This window comes from Bufo gargarizans, chromosome 7, assembly GCF_014858855.1.
Source record: "Bufo gargarizans isolate SCDJY-AF-19 chromosome 7, ASM1485885v1, whole genome shotgun sequence".
Taxonomy (NCBI): Eukaryota; Metazoa; Chordata; class Amphibia; order Anura; family Bufonidae; genus Bufo; species Bufo gargarizans.
The window spans coordinates 151,534,565-151,559,128 of record NC_058086.1 but is presented as its reverse complement, the minus strand read 5'-3'; the positions used below and the strand labels follow the sequence as shown (position 1 = coordinate 151,559,128).

Below are 24,564 nucleotides of genomic sequence, written 5' to 3'. Positions count from 1 at the left end.
CAGGCGGGTTTTATTGTCTCAAATCTCTGAGCCTGGGGTGAAGATTTTGGGGGTTTGTCGACCCCCCCCCCCCCTACAGAACCCTCCTTTCGATTCCTGGTAGCTTCATAGCGTTCCACCAGGTCCACCATCTCAAGGGCATTGCCAGGAGATACCTGACCGATCCAGTGCTGGAGAGGGTATGGCAAAGCCCTCCAGAATATATCGGTTAACAGACGATCTAGCATAGCAGTGGGACTTAGCACATCAGGCTGCAGCCATTTTTGCAAGAGGTGAAGCAAGTTATAATACCAGGTCTTGCAGGCTCAGGTGGGTTGAACCTCCACTGATGCACCCGCTGGGCCCGAACCAACACATTCACCCCCAGTCTTGCCAGAATCTCACACTTGACTTTTTTGTAGTGGTTGCTTGATCGTCTGGCAAGTCAAAATATACCCGCTGGGAATCGGATGCCAGGAATAGAGCGACGACCTCAGCCCACTGGCCACAGGGTAGCTTTGTGAGAGTGAGATTGTGTAACAGCTCTTCCTGTATAATGCTATGCATAATTGAACTTTAGGATTGTCATTTTGCAATTCGGCCATAGGAGGCCGCTGGTTCTCTGTTATAGCTAAGTTACTGCTGGATTTAAATATGCAAAGTAGAGAATGACTCATGCTGATGGTTGCTGAGAGAAGAACCAGGAAGTGAGAGCTGAGATGGTGAAAGCACTGGATGTGTGAGATAGAATCCGGTTCCATCCTGGTGTCAGAGTGTCCTGGAGTGTTCGGGGACACAGTGGAGGGGGACTGGTCATTGTCTGATAATAACTGGTCTGGGGTATACGTTCCACCTATCGAAAATTATATCACTGTTGTTCGGAACGCTATAATTACTGCTAAAACTAATACTTTATTAATTCACAAAAAGGGGAAATTTGGTCATTGTCCCTCACCTAGATCCTGGTTTTTGGAAGAGGGATTGTTCCAGGAGGATTGTTTACAGCGTTTGAACAGCAGTTTAATTACCAAGCAAGGCTGCATGAGGACTAGGGGCCTGGTGATCATCATGGTTAAAAGTCATCCTCTGACACAGAATGGACGCAGGTCAGTAAATCCGTTTACTCATCCCCTTATACTAGTGGCGCCTGAAACATCAGAGACTAAGTTTAGGCCTGCAAATAGTTAGTTAGTTAGGACTTGCATTCTTGGCAGGCTTTACAGAATTAGCGGACGCAGGATTAGCGGACGCAGTATAGAGGCAACAAGTTCTTTGGATCAAACAGTTCAGTGTTTTATTCACACTTTAGGTAAGTGACAAAACAAGCAGTCATAAACAAGCAAAAAGTCACCTTGCGGTGTTGGTGTTAATTCACACCATGCAGCAATTCTGCCTCAAAGAGTTCTTGAGCATAGCAGCACCAACCTGTTTTCATGCCAAACAGGTAGCAAGCCTTCACTCAGACACAAGGCTCCCAGATCCCAACACAGAGACCTAGCTTCTGAACCCAGCTGCCTATTTAAGGAAAGCCAAGTGCTGCCAAAACCGGAACGGCACTTAAAATCCGGTCCGGTATTTGACCTCACCTGGCTGTAAATCAGCCCAGCAGCACATGCTGGGAGGAAAATACTTGTTTTCCCAGACCAAACCTCTCACTGTGCCACAACAGATAGCTGTCAATCACTGAAAGTTGTACACAGGGGAGGCGTTATCAGTGATTTATAGTTTTCTCTGGGTGTGTACACAGATATTGCTGTCAGTCTCTAATAGTTGTACACGGTGGGATGTTATCCGTGATTGATAGTATTTAGTGTTGATCGAGCACCAAAATGCTTAAGTGCTTGGATGCTCTGGCCGAACACATCGGGATGCTCGGGTGCTCGGTAGTATAATGGAAGTCAATGGTAGAACCCGAGCATTAAATCAGGCACCCACTGCTCTAAAGAGGTGAGGGTGCCTGGTTCATAGGAAAATTTCTGAAATTGATGGAAACACCACCAAAATGGTTCAGGAACAGCATGGGGAGGATGTCTGGATGCATCTTTGACTCCCAGGTCGCTGCTGGGAATGATGTTGTCTGAGTAGTACGCCACTTTTACCGACTGACAATAATACGAACAAAGCCGAAGATAAAATCGATTTTAGAGGAAAAATTGTTAGGAAACATTCTTTCCTGTATATTTACTTGTATATAAAGTGCAAGTGCTGGCAAAAATTACAAGGAAGAGGCAGTCCGTTGCAACCTGTATATCACATAAAGACGTGGCGAAACATGTCAGGAGGGGTGGTATAGCGCGATCAAGTTTTTAGACAGTTGTATGACAGTGAGGAGTGGACTATAGTTAGGACGAGGGACAGCAAGTGTATAAGGGGCGTTGAAGACTGAGGGAGCAGGCCACTGCACAGACCTCTATCAATAGCAATAGAGGTAGGTCCACAGCGAAGGTACAGCTGAGGACCAACTTAATTGCAGCAAGTGGCGAGACGCGGCAACATTGTTGCAGCACGTTCATCCCTGGCAGGAAATAGAGTTTGCAGGCCCTGACAGTGGGGCACGCATTTAGTAAGTGGCGTACCTCTGTTCAGGAGATCGCCACAAAATATCAACTGAATGTCTGTGAATGGCTGTGACAGACGGGTGGATGAGACCCGTACTGTTCACCCGGATACACGTGTGACATATATGTGAAGCATAAACACGACTCCTAATGATACACTTACCCATATGCTGTCCGTGGTAACCGATACATTTAATTAGTGACCGTGGCAGTCACCATAAGAGGGTTCAGCTCACTTGTCATCAGACACTGATAATTTTAACATTCTCTTTTCTTTTGTGTGTGAAGTATAACCTTCTTTTAATACATACCATTAAAAAAATTAATTTAATAATTAGTTAGAGACCCCCAAAGGGATTCTAGGTCTTTTTGACCATTGGAATAGGAATATATATTGATATCCCGAGGGTCTCTAAAAGGGACTTTGCAAATCAAGGCAGGCACGGCACACATTGAAAAACAGAAGCGGCTGGGGACTGCTTAACGCGGGACGGCCGCCGACATCAGGCTGCGGAAGGCCTCAGTGTCCACAAGCCTAAATGGCAACATTTCCAACGACAGCAATTTGGAAAGCTGCGCATTTAGTGCTATGGCCTGTGGGTAGTTGGCTGGGGTAAGGACATTTGTACGCTGCGCTGGGACATGGAAGTGTATGTGGTCGCCGATGCTGCTTGCGAAGGTTCAGGTACAGGGCGGGAGGCATCCGGGCCTGCGCCCTCGACAGGGAATTGGCCAGCATGTAACAAAGGGGAAAAGGAGGCAGTGGTGTGACCCGCAGACACAGATTGTGGACCCAGGCGTTCGTTCCACTTATTACGGTGCTTGGATGCCATGTGGCGGATCATGCTGGTGGTGGTGAGGTTGCTAGTGTTCACGCCCCGGCTCATTTTTAAATGGCACAGGTTGCAAACTACTATTCTTTTGTCGTCTGCACTTTCCTCAAAAAAGTGCCATACTGCGGAACACTTACCCCTTGGCAAGGGAGATTTCTGCAAGGAAGTGCTCCGTTGAATAGTTGCGGGCCTGTTTGGAGTGGCCCGCCTTCTCCCTTTTGCCACCCACTGCCTCTTCCAGCCTGTTGCGGTGCAGCAGATCTCTCTCCCTCTCTACTGCTGTCCTCGCTCGGCTTTCTCACTTCTCAGGTTGGGTCAGTGACTTCATCGTCCACCACCTCCTCTTCCACTTCCTCACTCTGCTCATCCTTCTGACTTGTTGACCTGACTACTATCTCAGTAATTGACAACTGTGTCTCATCCTCTTTATCAACCTCTTGAGACAGTAATTGCCATTGAGTTATTGGCAACTGTGTCTCATGATCATCCACCTCATTAAACAGTAATTGCCGTTCCCCACCGTCATCTTCTTGTGATTGTGGATGCTCAAGAGTTTGGGAATCAGGGCACAAGATCTGTCCCTCTTCAATTGTGTTTGGGGAGAAGTTCAAATCAAGGAATGGCGCAGAAAAGAGCTCCTCGGAATATCCAAATATGGGATCGCTTGTTTGCCTAGACTCTCCATGGTGGGAGGAAGGAGGATCAGGGTGATGATTGGGTTGAGCAGACTCTTGGCTACTGAGACTGGACTTGGTGGAATACAGGGTGGTGCTTAACCGACTGGAAGCATTATCTGCTGCAATCCTACCGACTACCTGGTCGCACTGGTCTGACTTCAAGAGTGGTGTCCTGTGCCACCCTGCAAACTGGGACATGAAGCTAGGTATCATGGATGATTGTATTTCTTGTGCTCTGGCAGCAGTCACCGTTTCACCGCGCCCAGGGCCACGACCTCTGCGTGCACCATCAGCATTACGGCCACTGCCACGTCCCTTGCTGCTCGACTTCTTCATATTAAATGTTATGTATGATTGAAACTCTGTCACACAAACAGTTCAGAATAAGCAGAGTTTTAAATGTTTTAATTACAATTACATTTTTTTGCTGAATCTTTTCTCACAAAACTATATATCAATCTGCTCAGCATTTCCTGCTCTATAACATGCTGCCTGCAGTTTGCTTTTTGCTTTTTAGCATTTTGTGGTAACAGGTCCTCTTTAAGGATTGATTGTGAGTAGGGATGAGCGAATCAAGTTCGGGAAATGTTTTTTTACAGTAGAAATTGATTTATGAAGTTATTATACGAAGTCTCACGAGACTTCGCAAAGTAATAACTTCGCCTCATAGGAATCAATACATTCTAATACTGTACGGAGCGCTCGCTCCGTACAGTATTCAAACAAAGTATTATGCAAATCGACTTTGGATGTTTCATCCGAAGTCGATTCGCTTATCTCTAATTGTGAGTTATTAGTAGGTAGGTAGTTTTTTTTTCTTTTGCTAGTATATGAATTAAAGTGACAGAATTGCATGTTCTAAAAATGTCTTTTTTGTCTTTAAAAATAATGTTTGCTGATCTTGGCATTTGAAGAATAGATAATCACATTTTGTGCAAACCCAGTGGAAAGAAAGTAAAAATTACTAAGTCTGTGATTTGGCTTTTGTAGAGCAACGGCGGAAACAAAATGTAAGATTAATAGACCTCTCTAGAAAACTCCTGCCTACGTCGTTCACACCAGTCTTAAAATAATATTGGATTTTATAAAAACAGACCTGGCTATTTTACTCAGCTATCCACTATATACAGATACACTGCATTAGCAGTTTGTTTGTCTTCCCATGTACCGACTTCTGCCCATTTCCTGTATATTGACCCTCTGTTGCGTGACTTGATATATGCCTGACCTCCGTATTGACTCTTCACTGCCTGCTCTGATCTCATACTGTTTATAAGATTGCTCGTACTCTGCTACCCTGACTCGGCCTGACCCCTCAGTGCTCTGCACCATTGTGTCTCACCCCATGGATCAGCTGTCAATCATACAGAGACTATGCCAGTTTTGATCTCCCTGTGCTGGTGTGAGATGCGCCTGATATGTTAACAGGCAGAAGCAGGGGCGGACTGGGAACTTAAAAACGAAAAGTGGCCTGTTTTATAGTTGAGTCCAAATTGATGGACGGCAGGGCCAGCAATACCATATTGTGGCACATTATACCACCCCAACAGAGTCAAATACCAAAGTCCATAACAAATTACTGCCAGCAGCACAAAATACATCCCCAAAAACTTCCACTGGCCGTCCCCCTGGGCACCGGCCCACCAGTAAATTTGCCTGTAAGGTCTATGGCCAATCTGCCCCTGGGCAAAAGCCTCTTAACATATCAGGCGCATCACTGCCCTGCTGTGCACTAGACTTCAGTTATAACTCCTGCCACTTTCTGCTGAATATTAAATTTAATGTGGCGGAGCCGCGCCCCTTTTCTCGACCCTTCAGAAAAGTGACTAGAACATCAAAAAGTTGCAAATTATGGTGCACAGGTGCAGTGCGCCATAATGTGTGACTTTTTATGCCAAAATTGTAGCGAAGAAACATTAATAAATGTCCTTTATAGTGTCTACGTAATATTGCCAGTTATAGTGCCATGTAATGGCAACTACATTGCTCATGTAATACCAGCAATAATATATAGGTTATACTAAATCTTTTCCCATAAAACTATATATCAATCTGCTCTAGAATATACTGTCTGCAGCTTAGATACTGTTCAATGTGACAGGTCCCCTTTAAAGAAGCACTCAAGGAAAATAAAATATCTTTTAGTTCAATTGTAATGTACAACAGGTAAATATTTAGAGCTGCTACTTTTCTTACCGACTGCTTTACTCCTGATCTATCAGCTCCGGTCCTCTCCTCCATTGTACCACTTGACCTGCATGCTCCCCCTTTCAAAAAAGAGAGTCAGAGTGAGGGGCTACACACTCTGGGTACAACGAGGAGCAAAATGGAGGCTAATACGTCAGGAATAAAGCACTCTGTAAGAAATTACTGTAATAAAAAGTTAAAGTCCCAATTTACAGGTTGTGTATGTAGAGTGGATTCGGAGAGCAAAAGAAAGCGGCTTAAAAAGCCACATACAACTTTAACTACAGAGTTCGTTCTCCTGCCCCCCAGGAATGATCAGCAGCCTGATGGCAATGAAGAGAAAGCCAGATGTTTAATTTATAACATATTTTGCAGTAAAGAGGTTAAAGGTTAATTCATAAAACTAACTGAGTAGGTTATAGGTAACAGAACATACGTATGATGCCTACTATAGTGAGGGGCAAGGTTCAGCAGACTGAAAGAATAAAGGGAAAGTCTTTGAAGTTGCCTTTGAATTTCTTTCCTGCTCTTATGGCAGGAATCAGGGTAACCTGCTATTCCTCAGTTTCGTTACTGAAGTCTTGGCTTGGGTACAGCCTAGGCCTGACACATAATTGAAACAGTGATAGGAGGGGGCCCACTGCAAGGAACGATAAATCATACACCAATACGATATCTGTATCAGAGGTAAGCCGGGGCAATTCTTTAACTTTACGGAAGACAGAAAATGAATTTTAGAGTTATTTTTTATTTTTAGCCATTCAAGACTGTAGAAACAGATTTCATTTTTTGCTGCTTATTCCTGTATTCATATCCTGTGAGCAATAACCATCATATGATTCTTCAAACAACCAGTAATCTGAATTATACATTTTTACCAGAAAGGTCAGAACATACTGGTGACTAAATGTGAATCAGAAACCAACAGTCATCAGACCTCCAGAATCTCTGAGCTTGACACACATGCTTTATCACTATGTATGGTACTTTGATACGTTCCTAAAGGGTTTGTCTCATCGGGACAACCCCTGTCCTATTAGGGCATATGGATGTAATAGCGAGGCGGTGCCCTTCACCTATTACCCCCTTTTACAATCTGAGAGGGAGAAGGTAACATAATTGGTTGTCCTCAACCAATCTGCATTTGTCTGCAGCACATCCTTGGATTAAACAGGGTAATTTGCTGCTGACAAATGTTTTTTACTCCTTTATTTTTAAGTTTTTTTCACACACAAAGTACAGCATTATATACATTCAAAATGTCTAATGTGATCTTCTCTTTAGGCGAGGTACACCCTCCCTGGTTCTTTCGAGGTTAATTGTTTCTATTACTTGTTTGCACCTAGAACAGGAAGTGATGTGGACATTTCAAATTTTGAGTTTGTATACCATGGACTTTGCTATGATTAAGAACATGTACAAACCTGTTTGAAATGTGTAAGCATCTTTGGCTGGACTGATGTTTTTTATAATGTGACAATAAACTTTGAATGTTTCCTCAAGGGCTGGAAGATTTCATTTTGGATTTTACGCTGGTACCTGTTCCAACCAATTTCTTGTGTGTTATACCGTCTAGAGTGGTAAGCTGATTTACAAACCGGATTCCCAAAAAGTTGGGACACTATACAAATCGTGAATAAAAACTGAATGCAATGATGTGGAGGTGCCAACTTCTAATATTTTATTCAGAATGGAACATAAATCACGGAACAAAAGTTTAAACTGAGAAAATGTACCATTTTAAGGGAAAAATATGTTGAATCAGAATTTCATGGTGTCAACAAATCCCAAAAAAGTTGGGACAAGGCCATTTTCACCACTGTGTGGCATCTCCCCTTCTTCTTACAACACTCAACAGACGTCTGTGAAAAAAGGAAACTAAAACAAGGAATTACCAAATTAAAAACTAAAGAAGGAAGGTATATGGAAGAAGATAAAGAACTAGCTGACTGCCTCAATGAATACTTCTGTTCAGTCTTTACAAAGGAAAATGAAGGAGAAGGACCTCAGTTAGGAAAGAAGACTAATGAATCTTTTGACGCATGTGTCTTTACAGAGGAAGAGGTTCTAAGTCAACTGTCTAAAATTAATACAAATAAGTCACAGGGGCCTGATGGGATACACCCAAAGCTATTAAAAGAGCTCAGCGGTGAACTAGCAAAACCATTAACAGATTTATTTAACCAATCACTGGCAACAGGAGTCGTCCCAGAAGATTGGAAATGAGCAAATGTTGTGCCCATTCACAAGAAAGGTAGTAAGGAGGAATCTGGCAACTATAGGCCAGTAAGCCTGACATCAATAGTGGGGAAATTAATGGAAACCATACTTAAGGAGAGGATTGTGGACCATCTAAAATCCCATGGATTGAAAGATGAAAAACAGCATGGGTTTACTTCAGGGAGATGTCAAACTAATCTTATTGATTTTTTTTGATTGGGTGACTAAAATAATAGATGGAGGAGGTGCAGTAGACATCGCTTATCTAGACTTTAGTAAGGCTTTTGATACTGTCCCACATAGAAGGCTTATCAATAAAGTGCAGTCATTGGGCTTGGACTCCCATATTGTTGAATGGATTAGGCAGTGGCTGAGGGACAGACAGAGGGTTGTAGTCAATGGAGTATATTCAGACCAAGGTCTTGTTACCAGTGGGGTACCTCAGGGATCTGTTCTGGGACCCATATTGTTTAATATCTTTATCAGCGAAATTGCAGAAGGCCTCAATGGTAAGGTGTGTCTTTTTGCTGATGACACAAAGATTTGTAACAGGGTTGATGTTCCTGGAGGAATACACCAAATGGAAAAGGACTTAGGAAAACTAGAGGAATGGTCAAAAATCTGGCAACTAAAATTTAATGTTGATAAGTGCAAGATAATGCACCTGGGACGTAAAAAGCCAAGAGCAGAATATAAAATCAGTGATACAGTCCTAACCTCAGTATCTGAGGAAAGGGATTTAGGGATCATTATTCCAGAAGACTTAAAGGTAGGCAGACAGTGTCACAGAGCAGCAGGAAATGCTAGCAGAATGCTTGGGTGTATAGGGAGAGGAATTACCAGTAGAAAGTGGGAGGTGCTCATGCCGCTCTACAGAGCACTAGTGAGACCTCATTTGGAGTATTGTGCTCAATACTGGAGACCATATCTCCAGAAGGATATTGATACTTTGGAGAGAGTTCAGAGAAGAGCTACTAAACTGGTACATGGATTGCAGGATAAAACTTACCAGGAAAGATTAATGGAACTTAACATGTATAGCTTGGAAGAAAGATGAGACAGAGGGGATATGATAGGAACTTTTAAATACATAAAGGGAATCAACAAGGTAAAAGAGGAGAGAATATTTAAAAGAAGAAAAACTGCTACAAGAGGACATAGTTTTAAATTAGAGGGGCAAAGGTTTAAAAGTAATATCAGGAAGTATTACTTTACTGAGAGAGTAGTGGATGCATGGAATAGCCTTCCTGCAGAAGTGGCAGCTGCAAATACAGTGAAGCAATTTAAGCATGCATGGGATAGGCATAAGGCCATCCTTCATATAAGATGGGGCCAGGGGCTATCCATAGTATTTAGTATATTGGGCAGACTAGATTGGCCAAATGGTTCTTATCTGCCGACACATTCTATGTTTCTATGTTTCTATGTCTGGGGACCGAGGAGACCAGTTTCTCAAGTTTAGAAATAGGAATGCTCTCCCATTCTTGTCTAATACAGGCCTCTAACTGTTCAATCGTCTTGGGCCTTCTTTGTTGCACCTTCCTCTTTATGATGCGCCAAATGTTCTCTATAGGTGAAAGATCTGGACTGCAGACTGGCCATTTCAGTACCCAGATCCTTCCCCTACGCAGCCATGATGTTGTGATTGATGCAGAATGTGGTCTGGCATTATCTTGTTGAAAAATGCAGGGTCTTCCCTGAAAGAGATGACGTCTGGATGAGAGCATATGTTGTTCTAGAATCTGAATATATTTTTCTGCATTGATGGTGCCTTTCCAGACATGCAAGCTGCCCATGCCACAAGCACTCATGCAACCCCATACCATCAGAGATGCAGGCTTCTGAACTGAGCGCTGATAACAACTTGGGTTGTCCTTGTCCTCTTTGGTCCGGATGACATGGCGTCCCAGATTTCCAAAAAGAACTTTGAATCGTGACTCGTCTGACCACAGAACAGTCTTCCATTTTGCCACACTCCATTTTAAATTATCCCTGGCCCAGTGAAAACGCCTGAGCTTTTGGATCTTGCTTAGAAATGGCTTCTTCTTTGCACTGTAGAGTTTCAGCTGGCAACGGCGGATGGCAAGGTGGATTGTGTTCACTGACAATGGTTTCTGGAAGTATTCCTGAGCCCATTCTGTGATTTCCTTTACAGTAGCATTCCTGTTTGTGGTGCAGTGTCGTTTAAGGGCCCGGAGATCACGGGCATCCAGTAAGGTTTTACGACCATGACCCTTACGCACAGAGATTGTTCCAGATTCTCTGAATCTTCAGATGATGTTATGCACAGTTGATCATAATAGATGCAAAGTCTTTGCAATTTTTTGCTGGGTAACACCTTACTGATATTGCTCCACTATCTTTCTGCGCAACATTGTGGGAATTGGTGATCCTCTACCCATCTTGGCTTCTGAGAGACACTGCCACTCTGAGAAGCTCTTTTTATACCCAATCATGTTGCCAATTGACCTAATTAGTGTTAATTGGTCTTCCAGCTCTTTGCTATGCTCAAATTTACTTTTTCCAGCCTCCTATTGTTACTTGTCCCAACTTTTTGGGGATTTGTTGACACCGTGAAAATTTGAATCAACGTATTTTTCCTTTAAAATGATACATTTACTCGGATTAAACGTTTGATTTGTCATCTACGTTCTATTACAAATAAAATATTGACATTTGCCATCTCCACATCATTGCATTCAGTTTTTATTCACAATTTGTTTAGTGTCCCAACTTTTGTGGAATCCGGTTTGTACATTTTTTCTGTCTTGTTTACCCCTGATGACTACCCCTAGCCAGAGGGACTGTTTTTGACCATTAGTCAAAGCCCAGGCTTCCAGAACTGCATTAAGCAATTTCACATATTAAAAAGTTATTGGGGCCAAAAACCAACCTCCTACATAGAGGCATAAAGGAATCCTTACTCCAAGGATTCAGATGTCTTGGCTGTGTCTACCTCGGCCAACAGTCAATCTCCCACACAATAATGTTGAAATTAGAATCTGTACATGCCTTATACTGATAGATGTCAACTTCCGTGGCATGACTGTGGTTTGGTTATCATGAATGAACGACTGAATAACTTTATTTACTGAAGTACAAGGACTTTAGCTATTACTTTACAGTCACAATAAAGCAAGTAGATACAGTGGGTCTATACAATCCGCACTCCTGAACATCCTTTTCCAATTTAGGTAGCACAAAAATAGACGCCTCATATAGAGAGGAAGAAAACCCCTACTAAAGCTGTCATTACACATAGATAGCAATTCCTCACAATAATGCTTAAATATATCAACTGGTAGTACCTTCCCCAGGATAAGAACCCAAAAGGCCAAAGTAACCATGTCTAGGGTAAGGGGAAAACCTAGAAGGGTCACTTGCTTCATAGTCAACTTAGGGAAGCACAAGTCTCCCAGATGCGAGGTTATTTCCTCTGATGATTTAGTAAGACATGTGGAGTATAGGGTCAAAAAGAAGTAATGAAAACAGTGGGAAATGGAATCTGCAGTCCCTGATCATCTTTTATAGAAAGAATAGCTGGGGGTCTTTGTATTTAGTAAGACAAGCAAGCAGATTAGCTGATTGATTATCCAGCTCAAAGTTCCTTTGCTTCTGAAAAAAAAACAAAAAACTATGCTGTGTGACTTCAACTGTCACTCTTGCCAGCTGATCTTCAGTTGGGTTAGCAACATAGGTTTTCTCAGCCTCCTCAAGAGCCTCACAGGACAACGTTTCTGAGTTTGTAGTAGAATGTTTAACATAAGAAACAAGGGCACCTCCTCAGGTATGCCTTTGCAGCAATCCCACTTAAGGGAAAGCTCCTGAGCAGGGCTAATATCAAAAACATAAGCAGCTAATTATGAATCCTATCCAACTGGGGAAATTGAAACAACCAAAAGGGGTGAAAGCACCAGGGAGATGCAGGTCGGATATAGATTGAGGGGAATGGTCTGAGATGCCCCTTGGAATATATACATCTCCCCTGATATATTAGTGAGTGTAAGACAAGACAAAACTGTTATCTATTTTGGAAGGAGAGCAATGCGTAGGGGAGGAAGAAGTAAATTGTTTTACATGAGGGTTAAGATATCTCCATTCTCAAAACCAGCCATTGCAACAAAAGGGTGGCGACATCAGACTGATAAACAGGCAGAGCTCTAGACATCCTAACTAGAGGAACATTAGAGATTAAATGCTCTGAAGGCATCTGTGTTGGTCCCATGTTGATATGTGCCCGGATTGCTGAAAAAAAAAATGTTGTTTTAGCATTTGCAAATGAGCCTCTAGGAGCAACAGGGACGTCGCGGTTACACCTAGAGGCTCTGCTCTCTCTGCAACTGCCGTGTCTTCTACACTTTGATTGACCGGGTAGCTGCCTCGCCACAGAAACATGTCCTCTTATGTAGACAGCTAGGTCATGCCCACAGCAAACAATGATTTTTAGTCCTGCATAAAAAATTTGATCACCCAACAAACAAGCAAATGCTGATCAGCGGCATGTTTTCATGGAGCAATAGTTGGGAATGATCAATGTCTGATCCTGACCCTTGGCTCATGTAACAGAGCCCTTACATTTTAATGAGTACCATGTAATACCACATTTATCCTGTAGTGGCCTCTATGTGCAGTCATTGCAGCAACCCCTGAAAAAGCGGATTGTTGAGGGTTTCAGCTGCTAGACCTGTAGAAATCATCTTGCCTGGTGTAGAAAAAAGATACACTTTTATCTACTATACAATTGAGACCATTGAGATATGAATTAAAAAATCATATAAAAATGTCTACATTTCTAAATATATAGCGTAATACAGTGCATTAATTTTTATTTATTTTATGCACTTATATAGCGCTAATATATTCCACAGCGCCTTACAGACATTAGTATCTTGCATGTTCTGCATATATACTGAGAAAGCTCCTGGGGCATAAATTAACTATAACCATAGCGCCTCATTCACCCAGCGTGTGCCTAAATGATGTTGGTATACCTGTTTTTCTTTACTGTAGAGAACGCCATAGTAGATTACACTATTATGCAGGTGAATACAGTAAAAAAAAAAAAAACTCTGCACATTGTGGGGATTTGCTCTGGTAGACAGGCTTTCAGATGCAGTAGGGAGGCAATGACAACGTCTTTAACTTAAATAGTGCAGTGTTTCATTCACACGGACGTAAAGTGACAAAATAACAATTTCAAGAAAAAACTGTCACCTTGATTCTGGTGTTTGTTCACACCAGGCTGCAGCACATAAGTCCTTGAAGGAAGCAATAGTCCATGTGCTTTTGTCCACAAACAATGTAGCAGGCCTAGTCCAGGCCCAAACACTCAAGCTCCAACACCCAGACCGCACTCGCAGATGGAGGATAATCCACACAGCTGAACGTGTTGGCTGGGTTTTTATATCCCAGCCAAAACCCGGCCTGGAACCGTGGGGAACAGCCACCCACCCTGCTCTTTGGCTGCTCCCTATAAGAACCGGCCCGGATTTGCTTTACAGCCATTCTGACAGCTGAAGTGTAAGACTGGACTACAGAACTGACACTTCAGGAAAAAAATCCGGTTTTTACCTCACCGAGGCCAGGAACCTCGGGGACACGCATCTTCCGTCAATGACGGCTCTTTGTTCCTTCTTACATACCTTCCCCCTTTGTTCAACCCTGAGGGGTGAACACTTGCCAGACAGTGTACGCGGGACAGGGCATCCGCGTTTCCCTGTAACCTGCCTGCCCTGTGTTTCACGGAAAACTAAAAATTTTGCAAAGATAAGAACCACTTGGTGACCCGAGCATTCCTCTCTTTTGGCCTGGCTCATCCATTACAGAGGGAAGTGGTCGGTCACCAGACGGAACCTTCTCCCCAAAAGGTAGTAGCGGAGAGACTCGAGTGCCCACTTGATTGCCAGGCACTCTCTCTCCACTATACTGTACCTAGTCTCGGCTGGGGTGAGCTTTCGGCTGAGGAAGACAACGGGATGCTCATCCCCGTCAATATCTTGAGATAGTACAGCACCGAGACCTCGGTCTGCACTATAAACTCCCTTTTGAAGTCGGGCGTCACCAAAACCGGGGACCCACACAGGGCTGACTTCAAAGCGGAGAAAGCCTTTTCCGCCTGATTATGCCAGTGGACCATCACTGACTTGCGTCCCTTCAAAAGGCGACTGTAGCAAAATTGGGGACAAACCTCATATAGTACCCCACCATACCCAGGAACGACTTTACTTGCCGAGTAGTGACAGGTCGAGGCCAATTCCTAATTGCCTCAATTTTGTTCACCTGAGGTTTGATCATTCCACGCCCAATGACATACCCCAGGTACTTGGTCTCTTCTAACCCTATCGAGCACTTTTTTGGGTTAGCGGTTAAGCCAGCCTTCCTAAGGGAGTCCACTAAAGCCTGTACTTTAGGTAAGTGACTTTCCCAGTCGGTGCTATGGACAACGATATTGTCCAGGTACGCCGAAGCGTATTGACGATGTGGACGGAGTACAATATCCATTAACCTTTGAAACATGGCAGGAGCTTCCTGAGCCTGTTTAGAGGAGAGGCTATCAGCAATTTTCACTGTGACAGCAGCTTCCCCTGCTTCAGACTGAGGGGCCGAAACCGCTTCCCCTAGAAACCCTGGTCGTGGGCTGTCTTCCGTACAGGTTTCCCTTTCCTTCCACGGCTTGAGCAGATTCACATGGTACACCTGCTGCGGCTTTCACCTCCCTGGCTGGTGTACTTTGTAATCTACCGGTCCAATTTTTTCTGCCACCTAGCCAGGAACTTACTATCTACAGTCGGTACCAGAACCAACACCCGATCACCCGGGTTAAAGTTTTGGACCCGAGCCTGCCGATTATAGACCCTACTCTGGGCTTGCTGCGCTGCCTCCATATGCCCCCTAACCAGAGGTAACACTGTTTCCATCCGTCCCTGCATCTGGGTGACATACTCAACTACACTTTTGTGCGGTGTGGTTTGTTGTTCCCACGCCTCTTTGGTGACGTCCAATAAACCACGAGGGTATCTTCCGTACAGAAGTTCGAAGGACAAGAACCCAGTAGAGGCCTGGGGCACTTCTCGCACTGCGAACATGAGATAGGGCAGAAGAAGGTCCCAGTCCCTTCCATCCTTAGACACCACTCTTTTCAACATATTTTTTAATGTCTGGTTAAACCTCTCTACCAGGCCATCCATTTGCAGATGATACACTGATGTCTGTAACTGTTTTATGTGGAGCAACTTACAGAGTTCCCTCATGACCTTGGACATAAATGGGGTCCCCTGGTCAGTTAGAACCTCCTTAGGCAGACACACTCTAGAAAACATTTCCATTAACTCCTTAGCTATGAGTTTGGCTGACGTATGACGCAGTGGCACCGCCTCTGGGTACCGCGTGGCGTAGTCGAGGATGACCAGGATGTGCTGGTGCCCTCCAGCTGACTTCAGTACTGGGCCTATGAGATCCATAGCGATCCGCTCGAAGGGAACCTCAATAATCGGGAGAGGGACCAGAGGACTACGGAAATGTGTCTGGGGGCTGGTTATCTGGCAGGTTGGGCAAGACTTGCAAAACTATTCTACCTCTCTGAACACACTGGGCCAGTAGAACCGCTGTAAAATCCGGTCCTGTGTTTTCTGCTGGCCCAGGTGTCCCCCAAGAACATGTTGATGGGATAATTCCAACACAAGCTTGCGATATGCCTTGGGCACCACCAGCTGTTCAATATGCTCACCCCGTAGTTTATTTACCGGGTACAGCATCTCCTGTTGAACCACAAAACAGGGGAACATAGATTCGGCCCCCAGTTGTTGCAACTCACCCTCAACTACTACCACATTTTCCCAGGCTCGAGATAGAAGCGGATCCTGGTGTTGTGCTGTACCGAAATTATCCCCAGAGACATTGAGGTCTGCCAGCTCCGGACCCGGCGGCAAATCCTCTACGTCTCCCACATCACACTTAATGGGGTTGTCTCCCCATCTTCCACCGAAGTGGTGGTCACCCCTACTGCTGGTCCTTCTGACTCAGGTTCCCAAGGTTCTGGCCTCCCCCCTGAGTCAGGCCACTCTGCTAGGGTTACATCTGTCTCCCGGGTATCGGTAACTTTTGTAGCCGGCCAGAGTGGGGAAGTCTCTCCCAATTATCAATTCATATGGTAACTTTGTGGCGACGGCCACCTCATGCATCCACCTGCCGGCCACCATTGACAGAGAGACCAGGGCGGTGGGATACGCCTTTAAGTCCCCATGTATGCAGACAACGCAGACTCTTCGGCCAGTATACTCAGCCGGCCGCACCAGGGCCGCTCTTACCAGGGACACCAGGCTCCCTGAATCCAGCAGTGCCACTGCCAGAGTGCCCCCCACTTCCAGCTGGCACAGGTGGCTATTGTCCATAGTCTCTGAAGTTCCTGTGGCACACAACCTTCTGGCATATAATGAGTGGTGGTAGCCATAGTTGGTGTCCATAGGTTCACCCCAATGGGGACAGTCGGCCCTTATGTTTCCAGGCTCTTGACAACGCAGGCAGACCACCGGGTTTGGGTCTGCAGGGGGTACATCCCGGGTGGGTCTAGCTGGCACCGGCCGCCGGCTCTGGGGTGGAGTTTTCCGGGGTTTGACTGACCCCCTCCCAAAAGAACCCCCCTGTAGATTTCTGGTGGCCTCGTAGCGCTCCACCAGGTCGACCATCTCCAGGGCATTATTCGGAGACACCTGTCCGATCCAGTGCTGGAGAGGGTACGACAAAGCACTCCAGAACACATCCGCCAACAGACGGTCCAGCATAGCAGTGGGAGTCAACATGTCAGGCTGCAGCCATTTTTGCAAACGGTGCAGCAGATCATAATATTGTGGTCTGGCGGGTTCAGCCGGGTTAAATTCCCACTGATGCACCCTCTGGGCCCGGACCAACACATTCACCCCGAGTCTCGCCAGGATCTCACCTTTTACTGTCGGGTAGTCGGCCGCCTGATCATCGGGGAGATCAAACAATACTTGCTGGGGACCAGACGCCAGGAACGGAGCAACGACCTCAGCCCACTGGTCTCGGGGTAACTTTTCCCTCACGGCCACTTTTTCGAAGACCGCCAGATAGGTCTCGACGTCATCCGAGGGAGTCATCTTCGGAATCGCCGCGCGGACAGCTTTCCGGGCATCGTGGACATTCTGGGGCGCTCCTGACACCTGCAACGCCATCACATGTTGCAAAAGCAGCTGGTTCTTTTCTTGTTTATGCTTGTTAGCCTCCCGCTGCTGCAAGTTAGCCTCCACGAGGGCCTTCACGACCTCCTCCATTTTGTCAGGGGATACGGGTCATAACCTTGTCGGCTTAATGTAGGACATGCACTTGTGCCCGGAAAAAGCAAAAACTTTTCGGCCTTCAGGCCTGCCTCACTGCGTTTGCCCGCATCCGACACCAAATGTGGGAATTTGCTCTGGTAGACAGGCCTGCAGACGCAGTACAGAGGCAATGACAAAGTCTATAACTTAAATAGTGCAGTGTTTTATTCACACAGACGTAAAGTGACAAAATAACAATTTCAAGAAAAAACTGTCACCTTGAGTCTGGTGTTTGTTCACACTAGGCTGCAGCACATAAGTCCTTGAAGGAAGCAGTAGTCCATGTGCTTTTGTCCACAAACAATGTAGCAGGCCTAGTCCAGGCCCAAACACTCAAGCTCCAACACCCAGACTGCCAGGGTTTTTATATCCCAGCCAAAACCCGGCCTGGAACCGTGGGGAACAGCCACCCACCCTGCTCTTTGGCTGCTCCCTAACCGGCCGGATTGGCTTTACAGCCATTCTGACAGCTGAAGTGTCAGACTGCACTACAGAACTGACACTTCAGGAAAAAATCCGGTTCTTACCTCACCGAGGACAGGAACCTCGGGGACACATATCGGGGACATGGCTCCTTGTTTCTTCTTACAACATATATATATATATATATATATATATGCAAAAAATGGAACAGCACCTCCTGAGACAAATCGCAGGTGCAATTTTGCACCTGCGATTTGTCTCAGGAGGTGCTGTTCTGTTCTTTGCTTATATGTATATTATAGAGGACCTGGCATCCTCTTTGGAACTTAGTACTCCCCGCCCATCCCCCACCCCTTGGTGTTTTTAATCAGAGTGAAAATGGAGCTGGACCCTGCATGTTAGAGTAGGTCCCACCTGATAAGAAGCTACCTTGTCGTCTGGTAGGTGGGCCCGACATTATTTTAATCAATAATATGCGCTAAGAACTTCTTCACTGCTTTGCAGTAAGTATTGGCGTCATGTATTTGACCCTGTTCACACATTCACCTGTTCATTCGGTCTTAGTGCATTTAGTGGTGTGCTGCTACTTTATTTGTTTTTTTATATATATATATATATATATATATATATATAATATATAAAGCTGAGTGTGTGTATGTATGTGTGCGTGTGTACTTGTATGTCTGCTAAAAGAATCCGCACCATCGCATTTACAATCACGAAATTTGGCACACACGTACATTAGGTGTCCGGGAAAGTTTTAGATCGGGTCTTAGCTCTCTTAGCTCTCTAGCATATGCAAATATGCATATCACATGACTTACATTAGCCAATGGAAGCCTGCAGGTCTTTCTCTTCATATCCCAACTTCCATACACACGGACACATGTCCCTTATCAGCCAATAGAAGCTAGCAGGCCCTTAGTTTCCACATACACACAGTTTTACACCAGGTTTCCATAACAACCCAGCCATTTTTCTTCACTGCTGTAGGTCCGCTTTAAAGGGGCAGGGCGCTGTGGATGGCACTGTTAAGGGAGCGGAGTCCTGTGGAGGTCACAGTTCAGGGGCAGGTAGGGTGGCCATTCAGGCAACCCTTAAAAGATTGACTTAATAATCCCCACTCCCAGGTCCCACTAAGCCCCGCCCCCTCCCACTATGCAGCCGACGGGGATTGAAAAAATAAAGGTAAAAATCAACTTCTGTCAGCTGCAGAGGTTGGAGGGAGGGTGACTTTCTCCCTGAAGCTCACGCTTTGACAGCACAGTGCTGCTGTCTGAGAGTAAGCTGTTCAAAAGAACATCCGTGTGTCCGTCCAGCCCCTGAAAGCTGGACTGTCCGGTCTAAAACCGGACCTCTGGCCACCCTAGGGGCAGGCTGCTGTAGAGGTCACAGTTAGGGGGATGATCCACTATGGATTTCAGTATTAAAGGGAGTCTTTCACCTAAACTGACCATTGTACTTACCGTATAGGTTCAATATGTTAATTAGGTTCTGAAGGTGCCCAGGCGCCTCATCGCTTTTCATATGAAACCCCTCCCCTTTCACCCCTCTGGCTCGCCTTAGGTTCTTCAGAAATCCAGCGTCAGTGCCGTTCACAAGCTTTGCCGTGCCTTCGCACTTCATTCCCCATTATGGGCAGAGGCACAAGGCCGGCTAGATGTACGGGTCAGCACATGCGCATTCAACGCTCTTGTGCCTCTGCCGATAATGGGGAATGAAGTGCGCAGGCGCGGCAAATCATGTGAACGGCGCTGGCGCTGGATTTCTGAAGAACCTAGGGCGGGACAAGGGGCCTGGGCACCGGTCGTTTAAACGCCACTCCTCGTCTCCTTTAGAACCTAATTAACATATTGAATTACATTTTTTTTTTTTTGCCGAAATAAGCGACGGACAGCTATACGGTAAGTAGCATTCCAATATTGGGACTATAATGCAGATCATGGTGTTAGTGTTTTATAATGGTCAGTTTAGGTGAAAGACTTCCTTTAAGGGGCAGATTGCTGTAGAGGCCACTGTTAAGGGGACGGGTGTTGGGGTACTGTGAAGGTCACTAATAAAGGGGCAGCCACTGTGGAGGTCATTGTTAAGGGGGCGGGATGCTGTCGAGGTCACTGATAAAGGGTCTGGCTTCTGTGGAGGTCACTGATAAGGGGGCGGGATGCTGTCGAGGTCACTGATAAAGGGTCTGGCTGCTGTGGAGGTCACTGATAAGGGGACGAGATGCTGTGGAGGTCACTGTTAAAGGGGCAGGCTCTGCGGACATCTCTGTTAAGGGGACAGGGAAATGTGGAGGTCACAGTTAAGGGGATGGTCAGCTATGGAGGTCAGTGTTAAGGGGCGGGGAGCTGTAGAGGTCAGTGTTAAGGGGCGGGGAGCTGTAGAGGTCACTGTTAAGGGGGTGGGGTGTTGTGGAGGTCACATTTTAAGGGGGTGGGTTATTGTGGAAATCACTGTTAACAAGACGAGGTGCTGTGGAGGTCACTGTTAAAGGAGAGGGCGCTGTGGATATTACTGTTAAGGGGGCAGGCTGCTGTGTAGGTCACTGTTAAAGGGGTGGGGTATTGTAGCTGTCACTGTTATAGTGAAAACTGTCGATATCGACACACAAACATTAAATGAAATAGATAAAATATATCTGCTAGTATATACAGTATATATATATATATATATATATATATATAAATATTTTTTTTACAGAGGGAGCCTGTTGCCAATATATGTCACTGTATGGCTGATGTAGTCCTCCACTAGAAAGCTCACGTGGCGTGTGAACAGCATCTTACATACATAAATCTTATTTCCCAAACATTTTCTTCTCCTCAAAATCATTGCAAGAACATGAATGAGTGAATTGCAAATCTGTGGAATCCACCAGTAGAGTTGTACAGATTGAAGGCAACATGTGTTCATACATTAGGAAGAAATCAGAGACCATGGGGGGTATACAGGGAGCAAGAGACTTGAGGTAAGCAAACAAAGATGTGAACCATGTAAGCTATCCATTTATAGCTGCATATATGAATTTCTCTATGTCCCATGTACCAGGGACCAGAGCCAACATAAACATGGGTGCACCTCAGAGAAATCCAGTCTGGAAAGGTTGGACACAAAGCTGCAGTTATTGCTGTGAGCCAGGCTTGTATTTGGATACTCTGTAGATACATAAAGCCAGTGCTGAGCTTGCTGGTAAATGGATATCCTGTTCTAAGGCTGAAGAGGACGGTGCTTGGGATTTGCTCCTGGCACTCCGACATAAATATTGTTTGGAAAAAGGAAAGCAATAATACAGATTTTAATGCAACTTGGAAGGCAAAATACCTTAGGGTCAGGTTTGAGACAAGTTTTCAAGTGCAGGCAGAAGTAAGGGCATTAAGGCAATTTTGGACAACTTAATAAGAAAAGTATTCTCCCAGCATTTTACGATGACCATATTCACTTCACATTCATGATGTACATTTTAACGCTTACAATACAGCCAGGCTGAAAGAGTTCTAAGTAATAAACCAAGAAAACTATAAACTCTGAGTAAAATGAAGATGTAGTCCTCTAGCGAGTAATGTTTGGGAGGAGGAAGTTCTTCCAGGGTCATAAGGAAGCTATAGTATACCATCTATGAAGACTTCTTCCACTAAGCCTCACAGGTGACCCAATGTATAAGGGAAGGAAGTATCATCACGTCACCCACCTGACATGCCTAACTAGTGCTCCATCTTTTCAGAGAACGTACGTATTGTGAAGGCTCCAGCTGGTCTGGTTTTGACACCAAGTCAGATGAAATTTACCATTGTGCATGGTTGTCTCAATCTTGAATGCAGTTGGGTGCTCCATTGAAATTTAATCCCTGAAGCCCCAGGTGAATGGTTTATGAGCTGTTGCTGTTTCCAGAAGTAATTTGTGACCCATGAGGCACTTCAGCACAGAGAAGTCCCATTCTGGGTGCTTGTGTGGCCTACAATTGCACTAGAAATATGATGCTAGATTAAAGTGCCACATTAAAGATAATTGGGCTTTCAGTATGAACCATGCTACAGCTAATATTTGTACAGTACATGGAGATTTCTGGGTGTATATTATATATATAGTACCTGTAGGCAATAGCTTAAAGAGGTATTCCCATCTGTGACAATGGGGGCATATCGCTCGGATATGTCCCCATTGTCTGATAGGTGCGGATCCCAACGGTTTCCTCGGGTCTGGCCACCACTAAGCTCTCTCTCCATAAAAGTGAATGGAAGCGGCCACTCCTACTATTAATTTCTATGGGGCCAAAGGAAATAGCCGAGCCGAGCCAGCGCTTGACTATTTTCGGCAGCCCCATAGAAATGAATGGAGGGCAGTCACGCATGCGCTGTGCGCCCTCCGGGACTTTGCCGGCTGCCTTTATGAGATAGGTGTGGGCCACAGAGGTGGGACCCGAACCTATCAGACAATGGGGGCATAGCCTAATAATATGCCCTCATTGTCTGAGATGGGAAATACTCTTTAAATAGGCAAACTCATTAAAAAGTTTTGTGGTCAAATGGTCATTATGATATCTTATATTTTCAGAACCAGTGACTAATGTATAAGTTTATTTGTAGGTATTGTAGATCTGACATTATCTGGCACATTATACCCTCTCCTGCAGTGTCCTTGTTCATGCTTAGTGCAATTGTCTGTTTTATGTATGTATACCCCTTTTCATATGTACAGCGCCATGGAATAAATGGTGCTTTAATAATAAAAAATTATAATAACATTATAAATTATGGTTAGAGATGGAAGGTTACATTATGTCCGAAACAAGTTTGGTAGCATAATCCAGTTTGCGATTCACATTAAGTCAGGTGTGTGATGTGAATGATTCATCACTGTGCAATAAAGAAATCACAGATCCATATTCTTCATAAAGTTAACAGAAGTTATGGATCTGTATTTCCTCTAATAAAGTCTTACAGGGCATCTGTCTGCAGATTTGTACCTAATACACTGGCTGACCTGTTCCATGTCCACTTGGCAGCTGAAGACATCTGTGTTAGTCCCATGGTCATATGTGCCCGCATTGCTGGGAAACATGATATTTAAATATATGCAAATGAGAATCTAGTAGCAACGAGGGCGTTGCTGTTACTCCTAGAGGCTCTGCTCTCTCTGCAACTGCCGCACCCTCTGCACTTTGATTGACAGGACCCGGCAGTGTAAACATGATTACGCCTGGCCAGCGCAGGAAAGAGGCTCACAGTACAGAGGAGAACTGCCACTTTCCTGTACTGCGCCTGTGCCAGATACTGAACGGCACTGCGCAGTGTGAGAGTTTAGGAGGAATCAGGGCCAGGCGGGATGATGTCCACAATGCCCGGCCCTGTCAATGAAAGTGGACAGGTCGCAGCAGTTGCAGATAGAGCCGAGTCTCTAGGTGTAACAACATCGCCTCTATTTCTCCTAGAGGCTCATTTGTATATATTAAAACATAATTTTTCTCAGCAATGTGGACACATATGAACATGAGACCAACACAGATGCCTTCAGCTGCCAAGTGAACATGGAACAGGTCGGCCAGTGTCATAGGTACAAAACTGTTGACAGATGCCCTTTAAAGGGACACTGACAGGCCGAATAAGCATAATTAGCTGTATATATGCTTATTCTTCTGTTACAGTCAAATACAGATGTATATTAGAGGGGCTTTCTCATCAGGACAACCCATGTCCATATCCACGTTAGAGCATTTGGACATAATAGAGGGGATTCCTCTCCACGTGCCCTAGCATGGGTTTTAACAGGAAATCTAAAGTTCATTTTTACTGGAGATAAAAAAAAAAAAATTCTTGTCATTTTCAATAGGTTCCTTACCGGCCTATCTGGATATACTCCAGCACGGAGCAGAGATGCTTTCCAACTATCCACTTCTTCCTGGGAGTCACAGGCAAGTTCCAGGCATCTGTAATCTTTGTATACATTCCTAAAAGCCACAACATTCAGAGAATCAGTGGAGACTTAAAGAGGGGCAAATTCAGGTTTTTTCACCTAAAAGCCTGGCGTTTATACAGTGCTGAATTTAACATGATGAAAACCACAAACAAAGGCAAGCCAACACAATGGGAAGGCGCAATCTGAGCATATGGCTGGAATGGTTGGGAAGTAATTATATGAATCTGAAATATGCTTTATTGTCTCCATCGTATAATACATTTATTGGCTACAGTCCCTACAGCAAAATCTGCTCCTGAACAAGTCTGCTAAATCAGTGTTTTTCAATGTTCCTAAACCATTTGATCAAATGTTACCTATTAAAAACCTAGCATAAGGACAGTGTGAGGTCCTTTAGAGATATGGTGTGTACACCCGGAGGCGCACATACCACAGAACC

General features: G+C 44.8%; 1 protein-coding gene across 1 annotated transcript in view; it reads right to left on the bottom strand.

The window, feature by feature from the left end:
• Window positions 1-24,564, bottom strand: part of DNM3 (dynamin 3) — a 358,945-nt gene that overhangs the window by 105,850 nt on the left and 228,531 nt on the right. The window contains 1 exon segment of the mRNA XM_044302430.1: window positions 24,048-24,156. Coding sequence (XP_044158365.1) covers window positions 24,048-24,156 — 109 coding nt within the window.